At 48.4% G+C, this 18,654-nt stretch overlaps 1 protein-coding gene across 2 annotated transcripts in view; it reads left to right on the forward strand.

Moving 5' to 3' along the window:
* PIK3C3 (phosphatidylinositol 3-kinase catalytic subunit type 3) overlaps positions 1 to 18,654 on the forward strand; it is a 365,653-nt gene that overhangs the window by 339,362 nt on the left and 7,637 nt on the right. For both annotated transcript variants that reach the window (XM_063958224.1, XM_063958233.1), the window contains one exon: positions 3,563 to 3,688. In XM_063958224.1, coding sequence (XP_063814294.1) covers positions 3,563 to 3,688 — 126 coding nt within the window. The remainder of the gene's footprint in view (positions 1 to 3,562; positions 3,689 to 18,654) is intronic.

The following is an 18,654-nucleotide window of genomic DNA, read 5'->3' on the forward strand; positions in this document are numbered from 1 at the left end:
TTGTAATCTAGGTGCTCCCAGAAGTGTACCTGTCCCAGTGTCCTGTAATCTAGGTGCGCACAGAGGAGTACCTGTCCCAGTGTCCTGTAATCTAGGTGCGCACAGAAGAGTACCTGTCCCTGTGTCCTGTAATCTAGGTGCGCACAGAACCTGTTGAACAGCGTTTATGTTTAGTGAATTCAGAACATCTACAGTATATAATAATTTCCTAGTGCGGAGGTATAAAACATGCGGCCCACCAGCTTACTTTGGAATTACACATCCCAGCATGTGTTACCACAGTTTTGCTACTTAGGCATGCTAAAACTGTGGCATGGCATGCTGGAATATGTAGTCCCACAGCAGCTGGAGGGGCCGTGTGTTGAATGCCCGTGTCTCCAACATTACGCACAGTGGGAGCTGCCGCGCGTGCCGCATATCCAAAGACTAGCACCGCTAGAGCAACAGGGCCGACCCTAGCCAGAGAGGACCCGCCGTGAGCAAGTAAGGTAAGTATGTTCGTGGGCGGGGGGGGGGAGGATGTGATGTCGCTGGGGCAGAACTTCACAGGACAGGGTGGGGCAAAAGTGATAAGGCGTGGGATAGACATAGCAAGAGGCAGAACGGGCTGAAGCTGCGTGCAGAGGGAGATGTTCCGACACATGCCAGGTCCCCTTGGTAATCTTTGCATAAACCTTCCTATACTAGAAATACGCCTGTTATTATTACAGCGATTGGTTGCTATAGGCAACACCACCTTTCCTCAGTGTCCCTAACAACTTTGCATCGCCCATCTTTCTCATCTCTCCGTTCATCTCCAATGACCTTGTACATTGGATCAATGGAATGTTCACACAGGTCATGTGGTCATGTTAGAACGCAGCGAGGGTTAGGGGACCATTTGCACCGCCTGGAACTCTAGCTGCTGCGGTAAGCGATACCTCTCACATTTTTACCTCTACCCCTTGCCATCGCTCCAAAAATAGATAGTATTTTGTGGCGTTTGTGCGTCCCATTCCTCAGGGCTGTATATACAGGTGCACCAGACTTCAGGTAGTGTAACCGCTGCTCACCGCATCATCTCATTATCATGCGCATATAATTCCAGATGATGAGATTTTGTCAATAATTCATGCTCAGCCCTGTGTCCGGCCCTCGGCCCCTCCGGCAGATCACCTTGTCACTTCTCCTTTTCCCTCCTGCTCTTTTCAGAAACATTGCCTTTGAAGGAGCCGGCGCACATTTCCATATTCAGAGCAGGGTGCGGTGTGAAAAGGCGAGCGCGGTCTGATTAAATTAGCAGGTTCCTGTCTGTGTCAAAGCAATTTAAATGTTCAAGTCAAATGTGCATACAGCATTTAGCTGCTCCCTAATGATCCCTTAGCGTGTGAGCAGAATTTACATTACACGCGTGTTTCACATCCTCCGGGTAAACAACACCAATATTCCCAACCGTTAATCAGGGATGGGGGTTCTGGATCTAGGATTCACAGCCGCACTGGCATTTCTGCTCTCCTGTACCATATATGGGTGGTCATTCCGAGTTGTTCGCTAGCTGCATTCGTTCGCTGTGCAGCGATCAGGCAAAAAAAAAAAAGGCACTTCTGCACATGCGTATACGGCACAATGCGCACGCGCGACGTACTAATACAGCGACCAGTGTAGTTTCACACAGGGTCTAGCGAAGCTTTTCAGTCGCACTGCTGGCCGCAGAGTGATTGATATGAAGTGGGCGTTTCTGGGTGGCAACTGACTGTTTTCCGGGAGTGTTCGAAAAAATGCAGGCGTGGCTGGGAGAACGCAGGCGTGGCTGGGAGAACGCAGGGCGTGTTTGTGACGTCAAAACAGGAACTGAACAGTCTGAAGTCATCGCAAGCGCTGAGTAGGTTTAGAGCTATACTAAAACTGCACATAAAAACTTTGCCGCTGCTCTGCGATCCTTTCGTTCGCACTTCTGCTAAGCTAAAATGCACTCCAGTGGGCGGCGGCATAGCGTTTGCACGGCTGCTAAAAACTGCTAGCGAGCGAACAACTCGGAATGACCCCCTTGGTGTATCAGCACAGCCTGCCGCCGGATATTACAGAGACTTGCCCCGGTGATAACCCACACCGCCCTTCTGTAAGCAGAAAACAAGTCATTTTAATCAAAGGAAGCCTAAAGCTACAGGCTGTCCTCATAGAGAAGAGAAACGGTTCCCTGTGTCTCTCCTAATTGGAGTGCTGGAACATTAATGGGATTGCAGAAAAACATTTCTCTGTTAATTAACAGAATCGTTTTTCTTTGCTGTTTCAGTACACATCGGGCACGTAATGGCCTCGTATGTATGGCGGCAATTCTATCCCGTCTTTTAAATGACTGTTCTCTACCTGCAGCATTTTCTATGTTCATGTCTGTATTGCATTTTAGTTATTTTAATCCATAAACCCAGAGCTTGTCCACAAGGAATGAGCTAGTCTCTCTCTGTAAGTTGCTGCTAATCAGTAAAGAAGATCCGGTGAGTTTGCGGCATTATAGCCTTTCGCGGTGCGCACATCGCAATCTGTCACATGGAAACAGTGGGAGGGCGCCATCAATGTGCCATGCCGTTCTGCAACATCGAAGCGGCAATTAGAACGACGCATTTCCCATCCCTCAGCCCCTCTCATGTGAATCTCAATATGTATAGTTTGGAGCAGAGAAGGGAAAGGGGGGACATGATAAAAACTTTCACATCTATTAAGGGTTTTGCCAAAGTCCAGGAGGGAAACATTCTCCAAATGAAGAGAAGCAATAGGACACGAGGACATGCACTGAGACTGTAGGGGGGGATGTTCAGGGGAAATTTGAGGAAAAACTATTCACAGAAAGGGTAGTGGACAAGTGAAATAACCTCCCATCAGGTGTGGTAGAGACTAAGACAGCAGAGCAATGTAAACATGCATGGGATAGACATAAGGATATCCTTACAATGAAATAATCATCACATAAGTTTTGAGATAAATATGGTCAAATAGGGGCAGACTAGATGGGCCAAGTGGTTCTTATCTGCCGTCACATTCTATGTTTCAAGTGACAAATATTCCCGTTCAGCATTATTAGGGCCACTCATTGTAAATACCACTAACTAGCCCTCTTGCATAAAGATATTTTCTAATGTAATTCCATTCGCTCTGCTGCCAGTTTAAGCTTGCGGTACAAGATCGCTGTCCCGGGTGGCCTCATTATAGACACAAGCCTGCAGGCCACCATGTTGTTTTCCGAAGCACGAATCATTCGATTGCGGCCAGCCCATTCACTGATAACTAGTAACGCCAGCCGTGGAATATGCCACCCCTGTACCCAGCGTACCCCGTACTATAGGGCTTTTCTTTTCTACTAGGTGTTAACGTAATGGCGTATTTTTATATTTGCTTTGTCACTGTCATTTGGTTCTTTAACCAGTTTGATTGCAACACAGCTGCCCAGCGAAACAGTATAAATTGTGTTTTTTCCAGCAGCTGACTGTGCAGTGTGCCGATGTGTCTTGTATTGTACACTTCTGCTGTTTTCCTCCAGCCCTTCTTCAATGTGTCATTTTGTTTTCGCACTTCTCTCCTCCTCCAGGTGCAGGATAAATTTAGATTGGATCTGTCGGACGAGGAGGCCGTGCATTATATGCAGACACTCATCGATGACAGCGTCAACGCTCTGTTTGCAGCTGTGGTAGAACAAATACACAAGTTTGCTCAGGTGAGAGATTGCCCTGCGCCGGCTGCTCCTGCAGACTCATTATTTTTATTTCCGCTCCGCACTCACCTTAAGTTAATATTGACAGAGACAGATTGGCTGCTTCTCCATACATCCCAATAGGCTTACGCAGTGGAAGGACCTGCTTCCCAGTCATTATAAATGCTTCATAGTGCACAACAGAGGTGGGCAGCCTGCACAGTTCCAGAAGCTGTGCAGAGGTAGGTGGTCTTTGGCTGAACTACAAGTCACAGCATCCCCTGACAAAGGCTGGCGAATCGTGTGGTGTCGTCTGCTGCCGGGGGATTCGGTTGATCTGCGTGCTGTTGCAGTTAAACATACAATGGTGGTCATTCCGAGTTGTTAGCTCGCAAGCTGCTTTTAGCAGCTTTGCACACGCTAAGCCGCCGCCTACTGGGAGTGAATCTTAGCTTATCAAAATTGCGAACGAAAGATTCGCAATATTGCGAAAAGACTTCTCTGTGCAGTTTCTGAGTAGCTCGAGACTTACTCTGCCAGTGCGATCAGTTCAGTGCTTGTCGTTCCTGGTTTGACGTCACAAACACACCCAGCGTTCGCCCAGACACTCCCCCGTTTCTCCGGCCACTCCCGCGTTTTTCCCAGAAACGGTTGCGTTTTTTCACACACTCCCATAAAACGGCCTGTTTCCGCCCAGAAACACCCACTTCCTGTCAAGCACACAACGATCACCAGAACGAAGAAAAAACCTCGTAATGCCGTGAGTAAATTTCCTAACTGCATAGCAAATTTACTTGGCGCAGTCGCACTGCGGACATTGCACATGCGCATTAGCGACTAATCGCTCCATTGCGAGAAAAAAATAAAGAGCGAACAACTCGGAATGACCCCCAATATTGTGAAATTGCCTGCAATACTTCTGGCTGCCACAAGATGGCTCTTTAAAAGGAATTCTCCTGTGCAGGTCACATTCATGAGAAGCAGGCAGCTCCTGTGTACTGTGCTCTGTGGATAAAATGACCATGTACCGTATATGGGGGTCATTCCGAGTTGATCGCTAGCTGCTGTTGTTCACTGCGTAGCGTTCAGTGAAAAAAACGGCTAATCTGCGCATGCGTATGCACTGCAATGCGCACGCGTGTCGTACGGGTACGAAGTCCATTGTGGTTTTGCACTGGTTCTAGCGACCATTCCAATCGCACAGCCGAACGCAAGGAGATTGACAGAAAGAGGGCGTTTATGGGTGTCAACTGACCGTTTTCTGGGAGTGTTTGGAAAAACGCAGGCGTGGCCGGGCGTTTGCTGGGCGGGTATCTGACGTCATTACCGTGTCACTCGTCGCAGCAATCATCGCACAGGATAAGTAACTACAGGGCTGGTCTTGTTTTGCACAAAATGTGTTTGCAGGCGCTCTGCTGCGCAGGCGTTCGCACTCCTGCAAAGCGAAAATACACTCCCCCGTGGGCAGCGACTATGCGTTTGCACGGCTGCTAAAAACTGCTAGCGAGCGATCAACTCAGAATGACCCCCATACTCGGCAACATCTGTACAATACAACCTCACATGTTGTGGCATTGTCATTAATATTAGTATTATCAATCATTTATGTTATTATTTATATTACTTTGTAATCATTCAAATCCAGTTGCTAAGAAAAATTCCTGATCAAAGCAGTTGAATAGTCTGACAATTGCATCGAAACAATCTATAAATATACTGAAAAGGCCTTTCTCGCAGAGAATCGTAACGAAAGTGTATGTGTGTAGCGGGTTTTTTTGTGTTTTTTTTTATTCACCAAACGATTGGATTACTAATTACAGTATGTGATTGTAACATCTGTGTCTCAATTGTGCATTGATGCAATTTCATAGAGGTGCAATTGTCATTTCTCAACAAACATATCTAGTCCCTGACTCTTTCCTTACGCTAGGGGGAATTATACCCTTCAGTTATCAAAATAATAATTGTAGAGTTACATTTGAGGATTTATTTCTAGGAAATATACAAAAAACAAAAATACACTCTCAATATGCGCTCAACATAAGTCCATAGAGAAACGTCTATATCCCTTGTACTCCCGAATATCCTTTGAGATTCTTCGGTTTAACAATAAAAGTGAAACCTCCAACAGATACACGTACCGTACTCACATGTACAATGCGTGTAATATGCCCATAAAGGTATCTTTATTCTCCAATCCTTAAAATTTGTGACACAGATATTTCCTCGATGGACTGGTCCTCGTGAATCCCGCAGATGGAAATAAAAGGAGGAGCAAGAGACCGATAGTGTAATACGTTCAGATGGTACAGTATCCCCCCATGAAATGGTCAGATGTTATTACCATTTATATACAACGTACCGTACTTACGTAGGTACGGAGAAATAAATTCATATAAAGGTATCTTTAAAGATGAATAAAATGAGGCGTACCCCAACTCACGTTCAAAGGGGTATAGGAAGTGCACTTCAAGGTATCTTTAATACTCCTCCTCTCTTTCTTCTTATTCGGATGGATGATGGTTATAGTGACTGGGCTGGCCCTGGATCTGAAGCAAGTCAGCAACTCCTCCTCTGTCCTCTCCCTCTCACAGCAGCAAACAAGGTTTGGGAGTACAAGGGATATAGACTTTCCTCTATGGACTTGTGTTTAGCGCATATTGAGAGTGTATTTCTGCTGCGGGGTACACTGGGCTCCACAAGGAATTACATCGGGGCTGTAGAGTAGGATCTTGATCCGAGGCACCAACAGGCTCAGAGCTTTTGACTGTTCCCAAGATGCACAGCGCCGCCTCCTCTATAACCCCGCCTCCATGCCAGTGAGCTCAGTTTGTAAGTTGGTGCCTTGCAGTATGCAGGCACTTTACAGGTGGCTGCCTTAAGCAGCGTTTTTCAAAGTAATTTTAAAGACTGAACAGAGGATTCTGTTTGAAGACTTCAAGGGCTGCTGCTGGTAAAGTCTTAGAGACTTTTCAGCGTGCAGCTCCATCACCCCCAGCGGCGCTGTATACTCCCGCACCGGGGTTGCCGGGTCACTGCAGCAGAGATGAAGGCTTCTTCCTAACTGTAAGTCACACACGCGCCGCCGTCTCCAGGATCGCGGGGCCGCAGACACGGGGGAGGCAAGGGGCTCCTGTACCGCACTTTACCGCGATCCAGCGCGGCCGTAGGAGGCGGGCCACGCGCGCGCTGGCGTGGGCACTGATTACTGGGCAGCTTGCTCCACTAGCCACCAGGGTATTATTTTGGGCACAGGTCAGGGGGATTTAGTACAATCCCCTGTTTTATGTTCTGCCCGCACACCCGGTGGGGATGCCAGCAGGGGAGCAGGCCGGACCTGAGGCCCCAGGGCGCCATTTCTACAATGTTCCCGCCCTGGAGCTGCTTCCTTCTCCTTCACTCCTGGTCAGCGGCCATTACAGCTTGAGCCTTGCTGTTCCTGGGATTGCTGGGGCAAATCCTCCTCTGTGGAACCGCCTGACTGCCAGTGCTGTGCTTCCTACAGGACACTTGAGTATTCTACCTGTAACTGGGACTGTTAGTTAAGAAAGAGAGCATACTGTCAGGGTTGTGTGGTACAAACACCCTGTGATATACATCCAGTGCTTACTGTGTTTGTTATATCTATTGTAATCACATATAGCCATACTGAGTATTACTTTGTATTGCTAGTCCAGTGCAGTTTATGGTACATAATTTCTGCATGGTACACTTGTGACTATATATCTGTGTGTGCATGTAGCTGCTGCGTGGCTGCCTTATTGCAGGGTATTTCACTCAGCGTGCTATTCCTATATTGCCATACCTGAGGGGGCCAAGTGTTTCAGGTTTTTCTATTCTCAATGTAGGATTATATCACAAGGGGGAGGAGGTCTGGAGGCGCTGCGGTTGGGGGAGGGGCAGGTGGGGGCTGTGGCGGATACTGTCGGGGTATTTTTGCTTGTGATTTATAGTCACCATATATTCTATATCTATTGAACCTCCGGTCTGTGCCGTCTGAGAGTTCTTGCTAGGTATAGTGCTGCTACACCTTGTACCGGGTTTCCCATTATTGTGCACATAGTTATGTCTGCTACACGTGGCAATGACGTTGGGGCCTCTCCCACACTGCGTGGTAGTGAGGCCGCTGACGCAACGGAGGATAATTTAGCAGCCGAGAGTTCAGGTTCAGGGGGTTCATTACCCCCCAGAGGGTCAGTAGTGCTTGGGGCATCACAGGATCCGCCTTGGGCTACATTCTCCACATTGCTAAGCACGCTTGTGACTAAATTGACGCCCCATGTGGGACCACCTGTGCCACTGCAGCAGTTTATGGTCCCTGCTGTGAACCCGCCATGGGCGCATCAGCTTTACACTCAGCTGCAGTATTTGAACCGATCTATAACTAAATCTAAGTCTCACTCTCGCCCGCCTAAGACTAAGTCATCTTCTAAACGGGCCATTACCACCTCCCAATCCACGGCTTTAACCGACACGTCCTCTGAGGAGCAAGGTGCATATACTGACCCCGCTGACACTGATGTTTCAGATGGGGAAGGAAAGTCATCTGTGGATGTCCCGGATTTGATTGAGGCGATTCGTCTCATTCTTCAAGTGTCTGATGATTCTGAGCCTGAAACTGTCTCCAAGAAACCGGATAGGTTTAAGCGTAAGAAGGTGGTTAAACAGGTTTTACCCTACTCTAAACACCTGGTTGACATATGTCAGGAATCCTGGGAAAATCCGGGGACAAAGTTTACACTGAATAAGAGACTGTTGGTTCGCTATCCTCTCTCTGCGGAGGTGTGTAAAAATTGGGAAACCCCACCGCCTGTAGATTCTCATGTGGCGCGTATGGTTGTTTCCTCTGCTATGCCAGTAACTACCATCACCTCTCTGAAGGAACCGACGGATAGACGTGTGGAGGGCTGTTTAAAAGCGATTTATACCCTAGCGGGGGCTGTGCATAGGCCAACAATTGCAGCGACTTGGGCTGCTGAAGCTATTGAGGCGTGGGCTCAGGAGCTTGAGGCGGAACTGTCTGACGACGCGACTAAGCATGCTCGACAATGTCTCTCATATATTGCCACGGCTTCTCTGTTACTTAAGGAGGCGGCCTCCGATGCCGGGGTGCTCGCGGCCAAGGCTGCTACTGCGTCCGTCTTGGCCAGACGTATCCTTTGGTTGAGATCCTTGTCGGTGGATTTGGATTCCAAGAAAACCCTGGAGGTGCTTCCTTTCAAAGGAGACATTCTCTTTGGAGAAGACCTAAATAAGATTGTGGCTGATCTGGCTACGGCTAAAACAGCTTGCCTACCTAGTATGGCTCCTTCCGCACAGAAGGCTAAAAGTACTTTCCGTCGGCCCTTTCGTACTCCAGGTTAAGAAAAAGGTCAGGCGTACCCAAAGCAAGCTCGTGCTTCCAGACCAAACAAGCCCAGACCAAAGCGTGCCTGGGCTGCCCGTTAGCCAGCTTCCAAAACTGACAAGCCTGCCGCATGACGGGGCGGGCCTCCTCTGGGGGATCCCAGGGTGGGGGGCCGACTTCTAGGTTTTGCCCAGGAATGGTTGAAGACCACTTCAGATGCCTGGGCGAGGGAAGTCGTCGCTCGAGGTTACGCCATACCCTTCAAGAATCGTCCCTCGCAGCGGTTTTGCCTGACAGATGTGCCTCTGGATCCGGCAAAAGCAAACACGTTGCACTCAGTGGTCCATTCCCTCCTGGTCACAGGAGTGGTGGTACAGGTGCCTCTGGCTCAGAAAGGCAAGGGGTACTATTCCACGCTGTTTCTAGTCCCGAAACCGAACGGGTCCTTGCGGCCCATTCTCAATCTGAAGTCCTTGAACAAGCATGTGCGGGTCTCCAACTCTGCGCTCTATTGTTCTGGCCATGGAGCCTGGGTACTATATGGTCTCCCTGGACATACAGGATGCCTACCTGCATATTCCTATTGCGGTTTCTCATCAACAGTACCTGCGGTTTGCGGTGGGCAACCTTCATTACCAATTTCGGGCGTTACCCTTTGGTTTGACAACGGCTCCCCGAGTTTTCACCAAAGTAAGGGCGGTCATGACGGCTACACTACGCCGTCAAGGGGTCAGGATCCTACCGTACTTGGACGATTTGTTGATCCTGGCAAATTCCCCAGAACTTCTCCTGTGTCATCTCAATCTGACGGTCCAGTGCATGACCGCCAACGGGTGGCTGATCAACTGGAAGAAATCCTCCCTGGTTCCTGCTCGGGCATGTTACACCTGGGAGCGTTATTGGACACTCACAACCAACGGTTGTTCCTGTCTCAGGAGAAAGTCCTGAAGCTTCAGGACAGGATTCGATGCTTCCTGTCTCGTCTGCGAGTGTCGATTCATTCGGCAATGCAAGTGCTAGGTCTCATGGTGTCGGCTTTCGACATGGTGGAGTATGCTCAGTTCCACTCTCGCCCTCTGCAAAAGTTAATTCTGACCAAGTGGGACGGCCTGCCTCACCGGATAAGATCTCACTTGATCTCATTATCTCCGGAGGTCCGCCTGTCACTGAGCTGGTGGCTGCTGGACCATCAATTGAGCAGGGGCCGTCCGTTCTGGATATCCGACTGGGTCCTCCTGACAATGGATGCCAGTCTGAGGGGTTGGGGCGTGGTGTTGGAACAACACTCTCTTCAGGGTCGGTGGACCAAGGAGGAGTCTCTACTCCCGATAAATATTCTGGAACTGCGGGCAGTGTTCAATGCGTTGCCACTGGCCCAGCATCTCATACAAAACAGACCTGTTCAGGTGCAATCGGACAACGCCACCACGGTGGCGTACATAAATCATCAGGGCGGCACTCGAAGCCGCATGGCAATGAGGGAAGTATCAAGGATTCTTCAGTGGGCAGAACGCCATCTGCCGGCCATATCAGCAGTGTTCTTTCCGGGCGTTCTGAACTGGGAGGCGGACTATCTCAGTCGTCAGGACGTGCACGCCGGAGAATGGAGCCTACATCCAGAGGTGTTTCAACTTCTCGTGGACCTGATGGCGTCTCGACACAATCACAAGGTTCCGGTCTTCGGAGCAAGGACAAGGGATCCTCAAGCAGCGTTCGTGGATGCTCTCTCAATCCCATGGAACTTTCGGCTGCCGTACGTGTTCCCTCCGGTGTCACTCCTGCCCAGAGTAATACGGAAGTTCAAGCAAGAAGGAGGAAACCTGCTTCTGCTAGCTCCAGCGTGGCCCAGACGGCACTGGTTCTCCGATCTACAGGGCCTCTCGCTAGATTGTCCCCTTCTACTTCCACAACGACCAGACCTCCTCGTTCAGGGCCCTTGTGTTTACCAGGACCTGGCCCATCTGGCTTTGACGGCATGGCCATTGAAGCTTCCGTCCTGAGGGCCAAGGGTTTTTCTGAGGCGGTCGTTCAAACTATTTTGAAGGCCCGTAATCCGGCTCCTGCTTGGATTTCCTATAGGGTCTGGAATGCTTACTTTACTTGGTGTGCGTCTCACAATCATGACGTTTTCAAGTTTCGCATGGCCAAACTTTTGGCCTTCCTACAACAGTGCCTGGACTTAGGCCTGCGTCTGGCCTCCCTCAAGGTTCACATTTCTGCCTTGTCGGTTTGGTTTCAGAGAAAGATTGCCACCCTACCTGATGTCCATACATTCACTCAGGGTGTGTTGAGGGTTCAGCCTCCTTTTATGCCGCCTGTGGCCCCTTGGGACTTGTCGGTGGTTTTGGAGGCCTTGCAAGTGTCTCCGTTTGAGCCTCTTGCCTCTGCTGACCTTAAGTGGCTTTCGCTTAAGGTCCTATTCTTGCTGGCTATTGCTTCAGCTAGAAGGGTCTCGGACTTGGGTGCCTTATCCTGCAAGTCTCCCTATTTGATTTTTCACCGTGACCGGGCGGTTCTTCGAACGCGGCCTGGTTATTTGCCTAAGGTGGTGTCTTCTTTCCACCTTAACCAGGAGATTGTGGTTCCGGCCTTTAATTCTCCGGAGTTGTCTCCCAAAGAACGGTCTTTGGATGTGGTACGGGCTTTCCGTATCTATGTGAAGAGAACTTTCTCCGTAAGGAAATCTGATTCTTTTTTTGTGTTGTTTGGTTTTCACAAACGTGGCTGGCCTGCTTCCAAGCAGACTCTGGCGAGATGGATTAGAATGGTGATTGCACATGCTTATGTACAGGCTGGTCGTCCAGCTCCTGCTACCATTAAGGCCCATTCTACTCGGTCGGTTGGACCTTCTTGGGCGGCCCACCGTGGTGCGACCCTTGAACGATTGTGCAAGGCGGCTACGTGGTCCTCAGGGACCACGTTTATAAGGTTCTATGCCTTCGATACCGCCGCTTCCCAGGATGCTTCCTTTGGACGCCGGGTTCTTGTGCCCGCTACAGTGCGTCCCCTCCCGTGAGGAACTGCTTTGGGACATCCCCGATGTAATTCCTTGTGGAGCCCAGTGTACCCCGCAGCAGAAAACGAGATTTATGGTAAGAACTTACCGTTGTTAAATCTCTTTCTGCGAAGTACACTGGGCTCCACAAGGCGCCCACCCTGACGCACTTAGCTTTTTTTTGTTGGTATTGGCATAGCCGCTGACACCCTCTCCTGCAGTGCGTGTGTGGTATAATTGGCTACGATCGGTTGTCGTCTCCGGTACCTGCTACTGCATTGGGCTGGTTAACAAAACTGAGCTCACTGGCATGGAGGCGGGGTTATATAGGAGGCGGCGCTGTGCATCTTGGGAACAGTCAAAAGCTTTGAGCCTGTTGGTGCCTCGGATCAAGATCCTACTCTACACCCCCGATGTAATTCCTTGTGGAGCCCAGTGTACCTCGCAGAAAGAGATTTAACAACGGTAAGTTCTTACCATAAATCTCGTTTTTTGTATATCACTTTCTGGATATAGTGACTTCTCCATATACACCTCTTTGCTGCCATTCATTAGCGCAGTCACCCTTCACCGTCTTTTTTGTTGTACATTATTTCTAAGAAAGTAAAGCCTTATTGGTCACGAAAAATAGCAATATAAAGTCATCTGATACCTTTAAGGAGAATGAAATAGTTCAGTGTAAAGTGCCACACTGACACTGTAGGAAAAGGTTATACAGCTGCCATACCCCAGTCACTACCTGTCGTCAGGTTCTATGCTGGGTTACTATGCGCTTCCTGTTATGTGGATCCCGTCTGCCTATAAGACAGCATTTACTAGTACAATTGTGATTTTGTTTTGCTCCGTGCGCTATGAATTGCATTACACGTAATGTATGAATGCCGTGTGACTTAGTAGCGCCGAGCATCTTTTTTACATTTTTTCCACGAACATGCGTCCTGGTCGCAAAGTACTGCAATCGGATGCACAATCAGCATCTGCTGATTAAAATGATATGCAGCATGCCTATATTCTGTGTTTGTGACTGCGGCTGTATTTGCATACAAAATGCTGTGCTACAGTGTTTTCCTGGAAATCACTGTAATGTGGCATTTCAGATGCAGATGCAGCCGCAATTACACACAGAATCTAGGCATGCCGCATATCATTTTCATCAGCAGGATCTGCTTATGCGTCCTACTACATAATTTGCGACCAAGATGCATCTTCACGAAAAAAACGCGCCCCCCCCCCCCCAAAAAAAAAAAGCTCTGCGCTACCTAATTTCACCACGTCATGGCACGACGTGAAGTGGTGTTTACAGTGACTGCAGCAAGGAAGTAAGAGGACATATCTGTAATCAGAGTTTGTCACGTGCAAGAGCCTGCCGCTAAGACTCCCCCCCCTTGTCACACCTTATCTCACCAGTGTGCTGTCTTCCCCTTCACCAGTTGTGCGGGAATCAGTCTTTATCTCTAAAAAAAAAAAAAAAAAAAAAAGGTTATGTGCAATGTAAAGTGACTAAGCATTGCTCCTGACGTTGTTGTGTATTTGAATAAATGGGCGGCTGAGAGACTCATGTGTTCATGCAGGTGTGCCGCCGCACCTCCTTCCAAGAGGCCAGGAAATCTCCATTCGAATACAGAGCTCCTGGTCTTTTCATTCCCACAAAACGTAGGCGACACGCGTCCATTCTGGGAAACGGCTGCCATCACCGCCCCCAAACAGCAATAGACTGTCAGTCACATGACATCTACAACTGTACTGCGTCCAGCATCTCGGAATCCTGACTGCACGCGTGCGGTACAGGTCTGGCACATGCACAGAGTACCAGGCATCAGTACTTTGCAGACTTTTTCAGGCCCCTGCACGCCCGTTCCAGCACACATCCCGCCCTCCAGTCCTATACAATTACAATTCAGACTTGACACTTGGAGAAGACGCTCGTGCGCAGTAGTCAGCACTGAAAATAGTCTCGGCTCACACATGCAGCTGACTCTGAATATGCCCCGTAGTGCACAAGCCACTCCTCAGTAAGGAATATGCTCGGTTATTTCTACATATTTCTTTCAGTGCATTCTATAATCTCAGATCTTGAGCTTCAATGTAATCCTCCACACCAGAAGGGCCAAACGGTGGGGTTCTTCCTGTTCTGTTTTTAATAATCAGTAGGAATGATTGTGCACATTGTATCTGCTGTACACACTCCGGGGGAAATTTACTGAGGTGGGAGTTTTTTTAGAGCTGGTGATGTTGCTCATAGCAACCAATCAGATTCTACTTAACATTTATCTAGCTGCTTCTAGACGATAATAGATAATCTGATTGGTTGTTATGGGCAATATCACCAGTTCTAAAAAAAAAAAAACCTCCCACCTTAGTAAATATACCCCTATGATGGCTGACAGTGCTGCTGAGGATGCAACCTATCAATTCCCCCGGTAGCTGTGGACATCCCAGAGGCACCTTCTCCACCAGAAGCCAGTGACAGTGCTAGGAACCGGTGAGCCTGTCTGTTCACAGAAGGAGCTCTCCGAGGTCAGTGGTCTGTACGGGTATGGGACTATGTCGACACCAGAAATAGGTCAACACGTAGGTCGACATGGAAAAAGGTCGACATGAGGTTTTTTTTTTGTGTCGTTTTCTTCGTAAAGTGACTGGGAACCCCAACTAGTGCACCATGTCCCCTCGCATGACTCGCTTCGCGTGACATGCTTCGGGCAAGGTGCCGCGCTGCACTCGGCACAGGTTACCGTTCCCAATCATAGTCCACGTGGATCGTAAAGTATGAAAAAGTTCAAAAACATAAAAAAAAATTAAAAACTCATGTCGACCTTTTTCCATGTCGACCTAATGGTCGTGTTGACCTATTTTTGGTGTCGACTTAGTCAGTGTTGACCAATAGGTGTCGACCTGGAGTCCGGATACCGTCTGTACAGGGTAGCTTGCAGTACACAGAATCGGTGTGAGGCTGCTCCAAGTGTACACACTGACCTAAACCAGCTGTCTATTCTGAGGCACAGTGGACAGGTCACCCGTCTAGGAAGGTGCTAGTATGGACAGTGGCGTTCCGGATTGCTGCTAGATGTCACTGATAATGCCTGGCACCCACATCAGCGCTACGCTACAGATTGCTGAATCTTTCCCTGCTCGTTACACTAGATGTGGAAAACATGTCCTCATAAAACCGCAACTGATACTAAGCTGTATGAGCCAATCCTTCCCGGTCAGTGACATTGCATTCATTTACACTGCAATAAAGGGAGCCGGAAAGCTGCATCCAGAGCCATCAGCGGAATATTAACAAGACGGTAAATAAGAGGAGTATACCGGATCACATTTTAATGATTTGTTTTGTTGCAGTTATTAGACGCGGAGAAGAAGCCTCCTCACAAGAGAATTAGATTCAGCAATTCGCCAGGTTTTTGTTTTGTCGGCTTTAATGACGGTAAACTTTCCCAGCGAAGCCTCCAACATGTGGTTATTTCTAGTGAGGGTCGTGCTGCATGTCCAGCATTACAGACCCGCTCTGTTCCTGGATATAGGAAAACGTTATACTTATACAAATGAGTGCTGGAAGGTTATGGCTGTGCTCTGTTTGGAGTCCTGGCGCCCCCTAGCCTGTGGCCTTTGTAATGATTATCATTTGTATTGGAGTCTTCACAATGTTTTTTTTTTTGTGCAGAACTCGTTAATCATTACAAGATCACAGTCATCAATTTTCCAGGCTGAATTTTTCATTTCTTTAACAGGAGTGTTTGAATAATGATTTTTCTGCTGCAACTCCTCGTCGCCCCTATCTCTCTCATCATCATCGGCTCATTGCCTCCCTCCCCCCGCCTCTGCTGCCTCACCTGCTGCTTCCTGAACTTGTTTCCTATTGATTTGCCAAATCTAACCCGAATCCCGCTCCCCTGCTGCGTGCCGAGCCTTTATCTGTACTAGGGGATGCGCACGTGAGCGGCCATATCTAATACAAATGCACAATTAACCCTATGCACTCACCATAAATGACTGAAAAAATACAAATAATATAATGTAGCGCTAATGGGACATTTCTCTTACAGATTTGCTTTAAAGTTCAATATAGTAATAACCCATTGTCTCTGATGTAGGCAGCTGGAGCTACAATCTGATTCAAAATTGAGGCTGCAGTCTGTTGAGCTGCTGTACAGTCATTGTCCGTGCTTCTTTATAGGAACACACCTGTCCATGAAATGCAGAGGAAGTGTACAAGCTGGTCACTCATACACTGACTGCACATAAGAGAATAGATGTACAGATGGCGCCATGCTCATCTTGCCTCCTCTGCTGCACCTAGGTGCACCAAGGTGCATTAGCATAAACATTTCATCTATTGTTCTCAGCTGCAATACAATACAGAGAGAACAATACAGCAGGGGATTAAGTCATTACAGCAGGAGAATAAGTCTGACAGCCCTGGCTCAGTTTATACTATTAAAGGCCAAGATAAAGATGGACCCATCTGTAGTATGCTCATAGAGTAGCTCTTGCCTCCTAACAGGACAACCCTAATGTAGAGAGCTGAGAGAGCACGATGGACATTCTTAGTTAAATAGAAACTCTGAGATTAGATAGAGAGATTTTTATACTGTACTGTGTAAAAACATAATAATAAAAAAAAAACTATATATATATACAGATCACACATTTTTGGTTCCCCTACTGAGATAATGTCACATATATATGTATATTATATTATATATCTATATATACACATAATATATATGGAATTATCTCAGTAGGGGACCCAAAAATTTGGGATTTTGGATAAGGGATACTCAACCTATATATATATATATATATATATATATATATATTTCTCTAACGTCCTAGTGGATGCTGGGGACTCCGCAAGGACCATGGGGGAATAGACGGGCTCCGCAGGAGACTGGGCACTCTAAGAAAGATTTAGTGCTACTGGTGTGCACTGGCTCCTCCCTCTATGCCCCTCCTCCAGACCTCAGTTAGAATCTGTGCCCGGCCAGAGCTGGGTGCTTTTAGTGAGCTCTCCTGAGCTTACTAGTAAAGAAAGTATTTTGTCAGGTTTTTTTTATTTTCAGAGAGCTTCTGCTGGCAACAGACTCTCTGCTACGTGGGACTGAGGGGAGAGAAGCAAACCTACTAACTGCGGCTAGGTTGCGCTTCTTAGGCTACTGGACACCATTAGCTCCAGAGGGATCGAACACAGGACCTGACCTTGTCGTCCGTTCCCGGAGCCGCGCCGCCGTCCCCCTCGCAAAGACAGAAGCCAGCAGAAGCGGAGAAGACATTGAAATCGGCGGCAGAAGACTCCTGTCTTCACATGAGGTAGCGCACAGCACTGCAGCTGTGCGCCATTGCGCCCACACTAACCCACACACTCCGGTCACTGTAGGGTGCAGGGCACAGGGGGGGGCGCCCTGGGCAGCAATTGATACCTCCTGGCGAAAGCTGCATATAGACAGTGGGACACTGTTATATGTATGAGCCCCCGCCATTTATTTTACAGAAAATCGCGGGACAGAAGCCCGCCGCTGAGGGGGCGGGGCCTTCGTCCTCAGCACTCACCAGCGCCATTTTCCTGCCACAGCTCCGCTGAGAGGAAGCTCCCCAGGCTCTCCCCTGCAGAATCACGGTAGAAGGGTGAAAAAGAGAGGGGGGGGGCACATAAATTTAGGCGCATTGTTCATAATACAGCAGCTACTGGGTAAACACTAAAGTACTGTGTAATCCCTGGGTTATATAGCGCTGGGGTGTGTGCTGGCATACTCTCTCTCTGTCTCTCCAAAAGGCCTTGTGGGTGTCCTGTCCTCATTTAGAGCTTCCCCTGTGTGTGTGGTGTGTCGGTACACGTGTGTCGACATGTTTGACGAAGAGGGCTATGTGGAGGCAGAGCAAGTGCAGTTGACTGACGTGTCGCCGCCGACGGTGCCGACACCTGATTGGATGGATATGTGGAAGGTGTTAAATGATAATGTAAACTCCTTACATAAAAGGTTGGATAATGCTGATACCTCGGGCCAGTCAGGGTCTCAACCCGTGCCTGATCCTACAGCGCAGAGGCCCTCAGGGTCTCAAAAGCGTCCACTATCCAAAATGGTTGACACAGATGTCGACACGGATTCTGACTCCAGTGTCGACGACGATGATGCAAAATTGCAACCGAAAATGACAAAAGCTATACGCTACATGATTATAGCGATGAAGGATGTTTTACACATATCTGAGGTAAACCGTGTCCCTGACAAGAGGGTTTATATGTATGGGGAGAAAAAGCAAGAGGTGACTTTTCCCCCTTCACATGAGTTAAATGAGTTATGTGAAAGAGCGTGGGATTCCCCAGATAAGAAAGTCCTGATTTCCAAACGGTTACTTATGGCTTACTCTTTCCCGCCAGAGGACAGGGTGCGCTGGGAATCCTCCCCTAGGGTAGATAAAGCTCTCACACGCTTATCTAAGAAGGTGGCCCTGCCGTCGCAGGATACGGCCACCCTAAAGGATCCTGCAGATAGAAAGCAGGAAAGTATCCTGAAATCTGTTTATACACATTCAGGGACTCTACTGAGGCCGGCAATTGCGTCGGCGTGGATGTGTAGTGCTGTAGCAGTGTGGACAGATAATCTGTCGGAGGAAATGGATACCTTGGACAGGGATACCATTATGCTG

Source organism: Pseudophryne corroboree, chromosome 1 (genome assembly GCF_028390025.1).
Source record: "Pseudophryne corroboree isolate aPseCor3 chromosome 1, aPseCor3.hap2, whole genome shotgun sequence".
In the NCBI taxonomy this organism is placed as follows: domain Eukaryota; kingdom Metazoa; phylum Chordata; class Amphibia; order Anura; family Myobatrachidae; genus Pseudophryne; species Pseudophryne corroboree.